The sequence below is a fragment of the Giraffa tippelskirchi genome, chromosome 4, assembly GCF_054371585.1.
Source record: "Giraffa tippelskirchi isolate mGirTip1 chromosome 4, T2T-mGirTip1v1.2.pri, whole genome shotgun sequence".
Lineage (NCBI taxonomy): Eukaryota > Metazoa > Chordata > Mammalia > Artiodactyla > Giraffidae > Giraffa > Giraffa tippelskirchi.
Window position 1 is genome coordinate 1,517,104 of NC_137278.1, and position 9,045 is coordinate 1,526,148.

The window sequence follows — 9,045 nt, forward strand, 5'->3', positions numbered from 1 at the left end:
TCACCCACTCCACCCCCAGGGACCACTCACACCTCTTCTCAGACGCTGAGACCTGCACACAGCTCCCCAAGCTCCGAACAAGCATCACCAGTCTCTCCATAAAGCCTGAGGCCCCGATGGCCCGGGGACAGCTGGCACTCGCGGTGCCGTGTGCTCCTTCACAGCTGGAACCCCACCCAGGGGGCCGGGGCTGGGGTCCTGTAATTCAGAAAGGCCACGCCCGGCCTGGGGACTAACGAAAAAGGATCCCCTTCACCCCTGAGACAGAGCTAATCCCTCAGCGCTCCTCTGCTGAGCTCTGAGGTTCTGGGCCCTTCTGCATGCTGCGGCCTCTCTGTGCAGCCCCCCTCCTGCCCACCTGTTCCTCCCCATCTTCATGCCCCAGCTCGGCAGGTGCAAACGGCACCCCTGCTCCAAAGCACTCTCAGCTCCCTCCACTCCGATCCCAGAGTCCTTGAGCCTCTCGAACAAGCCGGCGTGGCAGCACCTCAGGTCTCCCCGTATGCTAGGCGGCCAGGCCTGGACTCAGCATCGCCAGCCCAGCTGTGCTGGAGTGAAGCCTGACCAGCTGGGGTCTGAGAGCTGCACTGGCCAGAAAGGAGGACAGGACCGGAGTGGGGGCATCTTCAAACCTCACCAGGCTTCATGCTCTTCCTTTTAAAAGGGTGGACGTTCAGGCTGAAGCTCAGAGCCCTTCTCAAGGTCACCAGAGAGTGGCTGGTGGGGCCGGGAGGGGAGGGGCAGCTGGGCCCGGGGTCACTGTCAAGAGCTGCCCTGCCCTTTTGGGCATCTCACACGGGGGGGCCACGTGCTTCTTGCGAGGGGAGGTGAGCTGGGCTGGGGTGGGCAGGGCACCGATAGCCTGAGCGGTGCCCTGCCTCCGCCAAGACGCAGATCCAGCTCTGCATTCTGCTGGGAAGCTCTGGAGGTGCTTCTCAAGGAGCAGGAAACGCCAGCCTCTTCCTAGAAAACTACAGCACGAGACCCAGTCAAGTGTCCTTCCGTCTGGGGACAGAGTTCGTCTGGGCCCACGAGCCCGGCGCGCAGTAGGCCATCCATCACTAGCTGGCGTCTGACTGAGTGGCTCATCGTAAGCGCGCTGTTGGGAGAACAGATGGCCCGGCCATGTACGCTCCCCCCGCCCCCCGCCCATCTGCCTGGATCCTTCAAGCAGCGCCCGTGAAGCGCAGGTGAAACCCACACGGTTCTGACTTGTTCCCATTCGGGCAGGTCCTAATCCGTAAACACGGTGGCCCTGGAACCTTGCATCCACGTTCTTGGGAAAGGCCCTGGATGGAGGGGGTGGCCGTGGGGGCAGCTTACTTGAAGTGGGAGAGGAAGAGGGTGGGAGGAGACGGACCCCACCCAGGCCGGTCACCACTGCCTTGCCCTCCTCCCGAAGCCCAGAGGTGATTCACTCATCACACGTGGAGGGACCATCACTCCTGACACCAGGCAGTGTGCCTTCCCAGAGTTGGATCCCTTTGGGATCAAGAAAGCAAGGGTCTTGGGTAGGGGTATCCCTGAGTAGCTCTCAGATTCACAGCAGCCCTGTACCTACATCCACCCCCAAACCCAGTCCCCGCCTTAGAGGTCTGACAAAGGAGAGAGGAACCTGGCCTGACCCCAAAGAAGCCCACCTGGGTGGGACCAGGGCAGCGGGGTCTCTGGAGCGGGTGGCCAAGCCAGCCACCCTCCGACCCCTTCACAGACGTGGACCAACTGGTCTCTGCCCGTTGGGCCTCGGATCTAAAATCCCACTACCATTAGGGATACTAGGCTTCCAATGGAAGATTCTGAGAGTACAGACTCAGAGGCAGGCCAGGAGGGTAGGGCCTTGCCTCTCGGCTGTGTTGAGGGAGGCATTCCCTTGAGGGATCCCACAGCTCAGCCTCGCAAAGAGGAAGCTTCCAAAGAAAACAACATCATTTCCCTTCCTGCCCAGCATGGCCTCGGGGAGCTGACCAGGGTCCTGAAGCGGATGGTGGGGCTGCAGGCGTGTGTGCAGGGGCTGGCCACACTCGCATGTCCAGCACCGGCAGCATGGACGGGCCAGGGCTCTCGCCACCCAGACAAAGCTTCCAACCCAAGCTAGACCAAAAGTTTCTCCCAAGAACAGGGGATCTTTAAAAAGACTGAGAAGTGAAGCTCTGGAGGAGGGCTGGGAATGGAGACTCAGGGAGCCTGGAGGTGAGGAGGCCAGTAGCGCTTGGAGGGCCCGGGGTGGTCGCTTGCAAGGCTACAAGGCCAGCCATCTCTTCCCTGAGATGTCTAAATCAGGCACATGCTTCCTGGCTCCTTTCTGCCATGTGTGCTTGTGTCTGTGGAGTGGAGCGTGTGTGAGCGTGGGCGCGGGCATTCACACAGTGTCCACTCGCAGAGCCTGAGTCTGCCCCTCGGCCAGCCCTTCCCCGAAGCCAAGAAAACTCTCCCGGACCGGGCAGACCCTCTCCAGGGGGCCCGGCCGATTGCCTGCGTGGCAGTGGGCGACAGACCCTCCCTCGGCTGGGGCTGGGGCCGCAGGCACTTCCCGCAGAGCCAGGGAGCCGGCAAGCACTTCCCAGGGAAAACAAGGGACGCTTATTCCAGAGCCTTCTCTCCTGTGATCCACCTCTCACCCTCTCTTCTCTCTTTTGTTTCCTCTTTTATTCTGGGAGGGAGGGAGGCGCAGAGGGAGGAGGGAAGAGAGGAGGGTTGGGGGCAGCTGGTGCCTGGGGCCAAGCTCCTGGCAGCACCCCCCCCCACCTCCCGGACTCACGGCTGCAAAGGGCATCTCCCGGCTCAGACCGTGGCACAGTGGCACCATGGAAAGGGCATTTTAATGTCACTCTGAGCGGCCTGGCTCCCGAAGCTGGCAGCTTCTTGCCAACACCCTGATGCCAAAGCGACACCCCAGCCCGGCGCTCCAGACCCACCAGCTCTCAAATGCATTTTAAAATGGAGAATACCAGCCGGAGACAGGCTCTCTACTGATACATTGTTCAGGGATGGTGAGTCTACTTAAAATGCCCAGCAGTCCCCACACACGCTTGCCACTCACTTCATGCCGCGCATGTGGCCACAACCTCCCCCCATCCCAAACCTCCACTTGGAGCCCACAATGTACCCCAGCCTCATACACGGCGGCTTGCCCTCCCCGGTCTGGTCTCCCCCGCACCATGCCCACCGCCAGCTCGGGAGCCCCAAGGGCAGCAACTGTAGCCAGAGGCAGGGATGCAGGGGCGGGAGCTGGGTCGCATCCACCTCCGAGCGCGCCGGCAGCTCGGACCGCCTGCTCCGTCTTCCTCCCGGATGACAATAGCCGCCAAACAGCCCCCTCCGCTGCCCTTTGAACTTCTCGGCAGGGAGTGGCAGCCAGGGCGTCCAGGAGGAAGGGCTCAGGGCTGAGGGTCCTGGGGGACACAGCAGCAGTCTGGGGTCAGCCTGCACCCCTTCCTGCATCCCAGGTGAAGCTAGTCCCCTCCCCAACCCCACGGCCGCGCGCCCGGGGCCGGGGTGAGGGGGGCGCCGGGCTGCGCGGAGCGGCTCCCCGACTTTGCCGGGCCCCGGGCCGGGCGGGCGCCTCGCACGCAGGGAGGAAAATGGCGTTGTATGCACGTACTTGGGTGAGTTCGGTGCCCATCAGGATGAGGAACAGGAGGCTGAGGAGCTTCCGGGCCGGTTGCATGTCTCGCGGCCGCCTCCGACGTCCTGGCGTGCGGGGAGCCCTGGGTGCTCGGCGGCCGGCGGCTGCGTGGACGCGGACGCGCTCCGGGTCTGCGGGCTCCGCGGCGGCGCCCGGCCGTGTCCCCGCGCCTTCAGCACCCGGAGCAGGCGGCGCGCGGGGTCTGCTGCGCGGAGCCTCCGCTCTGCATCTCCGGCGCGTCGAGCGGCTCCGCGGTCGCCGGGCGGGGCGGGCCGCCCCTCCGCCCCTCCTCGGCCCCTCCTCCTGACGGCCCCGTGCCCGCAGAGCTCGGGCGCGCGGCTGGGCGGCCCGGGTGCCAAAAGTTTGCGGGGAAGGGGCGGGGGCGGGGGCGGGGAGGCGCAGGGGGCCCCGCGCGCCACGCTCACGCGCGGGGGTGGCGAGGGCGGCGGCGGGGAAGCCGGGACAGGATGTGACATCAAGCAGGCGGGGGAAATTCAACTGGGAGGGAAAACTCCACCCAGGCTGGCCGGGGCGGCGTGGCTCCAGGCCTCTGTCCTCTGGGATCCGGGCCCCCCTGGACTCAAAAGCGTGGACGCGAAGCAGGGAGGGCCGCAGGCCCAGGATGGAAAGGCTGGCCAACTCCCGGAGGTGTCCTTGGAGGCCATGCTTCGTGAGATAAAGTGAGGCTCCGAGCCGGGAGGGGTGATGGGGGAGAGTTGAGGGGCATGGGCTCAGAGCTAGAGAGCCGGGAGGGGTGATGGGGGAGAGTTGAGGGGCATGGGCTCAGAGCTAGAGAGCCGGGAGGGGTGATGGGGGAGAGTTGAGGGGCATGGGCTCAGAGCTAGAGAGCCGGGAGGGGTGATGGGGGAGAGTTGAGGGGCATGGGCTCAGAGCTAGAGAGCCGGGAGGGGTGATGGGGGAGAGTTGAGGGGCATGGGCTCAGAGCTAGAGAGCCGGGAGGGGTGATGGGGGAGAGTTGAGGGGCATGGGCTCAGAGCTAGAGAGCCGGGAGGGGTGATGGGGGAGAGTTGAGGGGCATGGGCTCAGAGCTAGAAAGCGGGGCTTCGGTACTGGCAGCCCTTCTTCTTGTCCTTCTGGGGTGCCTAGCAAGACAGCAAAGAGGGAACAGATGGCGCCTGCGGGGCTTGTGCCCCAGGGAGGCCTCTTGGGTGAGGGTCTGTCCTTGTGTTCATGGTTCATATGCATACACGGGGGCGGGCGTGCACAGCCGTGTGCGTCTGCGCTGGGTGTGTGCACGTGTGTTCAGATGGAAACAGACCCAACTCTGCCTACCCAGGATGCCTTCGCTGAACCAGGAGCCTAGGAGAGCTCGGTGGGCCTCCAGACCCCCGAGTCCGGCCCGCTGTCTTAGCCAGAGGCCCGGACTTCACCCTCCAGCTGTGAGGAGATGCGCTTTCTTCCTTGGCCCTCTCTGTGTCAGCCCCACACTCTCCTTTTGCAGGCACTCCCAGCCCAGGTCCAAGCCTTAGACCCCACAGTCTCCATTATATGCACCATTTGAGAGGAGAAGTCCCTAAGCACCACTGTTTCCTGAGAAGCTACGCTGGTAATAGGTACTACGAAACCTCCCTCATCTCTTTCTCAGTGTTTTTTCTTCAGACAGTAAACTCTGTGCAGGAAATGTCTAACAGCCGATAATCACAGAATGCCGAGCGTCAAGGGGCGGAGTGGTCCAGGCCTCTTACATCACGGATGGGGAAGCTGGAGCCTGGGGGCGTAACTCACACGGGATCGCCAGAGTGGGAGGTCCCAGAGCTAGGCTGCTGCTGTTTTTCAGTTGCTCAGTTGTGTCCATCTCTTTGCGACCCCAGGCACTGCCACACACCAGGCTTCCCTGTCCTTCACTATCTCTCCAGTTGGCTGAAACTCACGTCCATTGAGTCAGTGATGCCATCCAATCATCTCATCCTCTGCCGCCCCCTTCTCCTTTGGCCTTCAATCTTTCCCAGCATCAGGGTCTTCTCCAATAAGTTGATTCTTCACATCAAGTGGCCAAAGTATTGGAGCTTCAGCTTCAGCATCAGTCCTTGCAAAGAGTATTCAAGGTTGATTTCCTTTAGGATTGACTGGTTTGATCCTGCAGTCCACAGGACTCTTTAAGAGTCTTCTCCAGCACCACAGTTTGAAAGTATCCGTTCCTTGGTGCTCAGCGCTCTTTATGGTCCAACTCTCACATCTGTACCTGACTCCTGGAAAAACCACAGCTTTGACTATACCGGCCTTTGTCTGCAAGTTGATGCTGCAAATCAAGGCATCCGTGCATGCTGAGTTGCTTCACTTATGTCTGACTCTTTGTGACTCCATGGACTGCAGCCCACCAGGGTTCTCTGTCCATGGAATTCTCTAAGCAAGAATACTGGAGTGGAAATACATATTTTACTATATTCAATTTTTACAGTTAAAATGATAATGTGATATACCAAAACCATCAGATTGTATACTCTAAGTGGGTGAATTGTGTGGTTTGTGAATTATATCTTAAGAAAGTTGTTTTAAAAAGTTGCACAGACTCATTATTTTTATTGCTTGCAAAGTTAACATACAAAGAAGAACATAGCGGGAGAGACAGAAGCCCGCTGCCCAGAGCAGGCGCTGCTGGGGCCAGGTGGCGGTGATGCAGACGCTTCCCGTGCGTGCAGAGGAAGCACCAGGAAGAAGTGTCAGGTCTTGTCCCCTAAAACCAAATCTGACTTCTGGCCATGGGGGTCGCCCTTCTGTGCCCACCCATTCTGCAGGGGCATCGATGAGGCGGCCCCTACCTGCCAGCTGCAAACAGTGAGGGAGCCGCAGCCTCAGGAAATGCCCAGGACGTGCCAGGCGCACAGGCTGGAGGCAGAGGACGGAGGAGCACAGCTGATGTCACCCCCACGCGCTTTGCGACTTGGAGATCCTAGCTTGTCCTTGAATCTGACAGAGGCTGGGAAGACGAAGTCAAACTGAAACATTGCTAACGAAAAGCTCGTTTATCTTCACGGCGTGAGCTACAATCTCCTGGGAAAACCCTGTGACATGGAGGAAGGAAGCGTCTCTGCACGTCAGGGCTTAGTTGGCATCGTCAGGGTTTATCATATTCTTATTCACTCCTGCCAACCAAGTCCCCTTACAGTCGGGCCTTGTCCTGGTCCAGTGCCCACCTCGGTGCCCCCAGCAATCCCTCCTCAGTTCTCTGCTCCCGACCACTGCTTAGGGGTTGGCCAAAGTCGGGGTGCAAGGTGGCCACGGCCTGGGGTGCGGCCACAGTTCTCTGCTGACCAGTTTAGATTCCAGTCTTCTCGCCTAGCGACTTTCCCGCCTGGCCGACCGTGAAGCCCCCAGGGCAGTGGCTCCAGGTCGCATCAGGCTGGGGGCTCTGTCTGTGTGTTCGGCAGCCAGAGCAGCCTCTTGCCCCTTCGTGCCAGCCCTGAGCCCCTTCAGCTGGTACAGTGGGTCCCGGGCACCCCCCTCCTGCCATCCGTCCTGATGGAACTCGGGCCTGAGCTCGGAAGGAACCGACTTCCTGCCGAGACTCCTCAGGACGCCGCCAAATCGATGGGCCTTGTGCTCCTTTAAGACAGGCCTCCTCCCTCCGCCAGGCTCCTTAGAAGGTGACAGAGTGGTTGCCTAGGCAACAGCACTGCCTCTCCCCTCTCCTCTGCAAATTTCCTAGCAAGTGGGGCCCAGCCCACGCGAGCTGTCCGGCCTCCATGCTCAGGGCTGTGGGCTGCCCGCTGCCCCTTCTTCCAGGCACAGCGCCCAGACCCCCCCAGACCTCCGCCCTCCCTTCTCAGCCTCCCTGGGCGCCCACTGTCCTTGTTGAACTGACCCTCGCGGATGGCAGGTGTTGACCCAGACCCACTGTGTGACAGGCCTGGCCAGACAGGGCTGGTCTCCAGCTGCAGGGACCAGCCAGGCACTCACTGCTCATGGGCTCAGCCCTCGGACTGGGCGGGTGGCTGCTAATCTTGGGAGGTCGTCTGGGCAGGAGAGGTGCCTGGGCCTGGATGCGGGGCAGTGTCACGGCGGAAGTGGGGAGCACGCAGCTGACCCCTTTCTCATCCCTACGGTGTACCCAGCTGTGATGGCATCTCTCAGGAAGCCCCGGGCCTTGTGGGAGGTGACGGTCACACTGCTGGTGACCGTCCAGGAGCCAGTGGCACTAAGACCCTTTGGCTGCAGCCCCTGCTGCACCCCCGCCCCCACCTCCCGTCCCCTCTGTCCACTGGGCTTCCGGAACCATCCTTGGAGCCACTCTCAGCCCTCAGCCCCCGGCCATCCCCATCCTGCCTGCTCCGGGACGGCTCCCGTGACCGCTCGGACGGTTCCTGTGGATCCGTGACCTCCTCCCAAGGGCCCTGCCTCGGCCTCTCCCCAGCTTGGACTCTCCCAGCTGCTCTCACGGGCGTGGTCCCCTCCTCACATGCCCTGCCCTGAGCGTGGGGCTCCCACCGGGAGTTCCGCGTCCCGGGGACGGGGCCTGCTCCGTCGGGGAGGCCCCCCGCACCGCACTTCCCCCGCCATTCCCTCGGGCCCCGAAGGGCGGCCATGTGCTCCCCGGTCACTAAGGGCACCCTTTGTTCCCTCCTGCATCGCCCCTCCTCTCAGTCCCCTTCACGGAAACAGGCTCTTCGCTCACCGTGTCCACGGCTCTCCTCCTGGTCTCTCCTGGCCCCCTGCTCAGACCCCCAAACCCAGCTGCTGAACGAGGGCCTTCATCTCACGTGGAGACGTCAGCGGCACCCCAGTGTGGTTGGTGCCCCTCCTCCCTGGAGCCCGCCCTCCCTCCGGACCCGCCGCCCACTCCCCGTGGCCCTCACCGTCTTCCTGCCTCCCGGAGGCCTCTGCCGGGCACTTCCTCCAGGCCACAGCATCGACCACACGTCTGTGACGCCCTCCGTTTGCAGCCGGTGCAGACTTCCCTGAACCCCGGACTGGGAGCCGACTCCCAGCCCGAAAGCTCCCAGGCCATTTAGTCACAGCGGCCCTGACACAGCTCCGTGGCCCCGAGCATCCCAGCCGAGCCATCCCTGTTCCCGTGAGCAGCAGCTGCCCCCGCTCCTGCCGCTCCGAGTAACTCGCCAGGAGTGATGCCGGCCTCGCTCCAGAGGCTCCAGGGTCCTTCCTGGCTTTCAGGTGCTGGCGGTCGGTCGCCTGTGCTCCTTGGCTTGTGGCCACATCATCTCCGAGGCCCGCATCATCTCCGAGGCCCGCATCCTCAAGCTCTCCGCTCCGTCTTCACCTCCCCTTCCCCTCTGTGGCTGCGAATCTCCCCTGGCTCCCTCCTTTAGGGACTCGTGAGATTGTATCAAGGGCCACCTGGATGATCCAGAATGGTCTCTCCACGGTGACATCCTTGCCTTGATACCAGTTCCAAAGACACCTTTTCCGTATGAAGTAACGTTGGCAGGGATGGTTAGGCCGTG

General features: G+C 62.2%; 1 protein-coding gene and 1 long non-coding RNA gene across 3 annotated transcripts in view; one reads left to right on the forward strand and one right to left on the reverse strand.

The window, feature by feature from the left end:
• The window catches only part of OLFM1 (olfactomedin 1), a 39,478-nt gene extending 35,593 nt beyond the window's left edge, over window positions 1-3,885 (reverse strand). For both annotated transcript variants that reach the window (XM_081587446.1, XM_081587447.1), the window contains exon 1: window positions 3,602-3,885. In XM_081587446.1, coding sequence (XP_081443572.1) covers window positions 3,602-3,667 — 66 coding nt within the window. In that variant the 5' untranslated portion in view covers window positions 3,668-3,885. The remainder of the gene's footprint in view (window positions 1-3,601) is intronic.
• A 105-nt stretch (window positions 3,886-3,990) lies between these two features.
• On the forward strand, window positions 3,991-6,145 carry LOC145544542 (uncharacterized). Its single transcript, XR_014081471.1, has 3 exons — window positions 3,991-4,305; window positions 5,088-5,199; window positions 5,458-6,145. It is a non-coding gene; the product is annotated as an uncharacterized LOC145544542 (long non-coding RNA).
• Window positions 6,146-9,045: the final 2,900 nt, after the last annotated feature.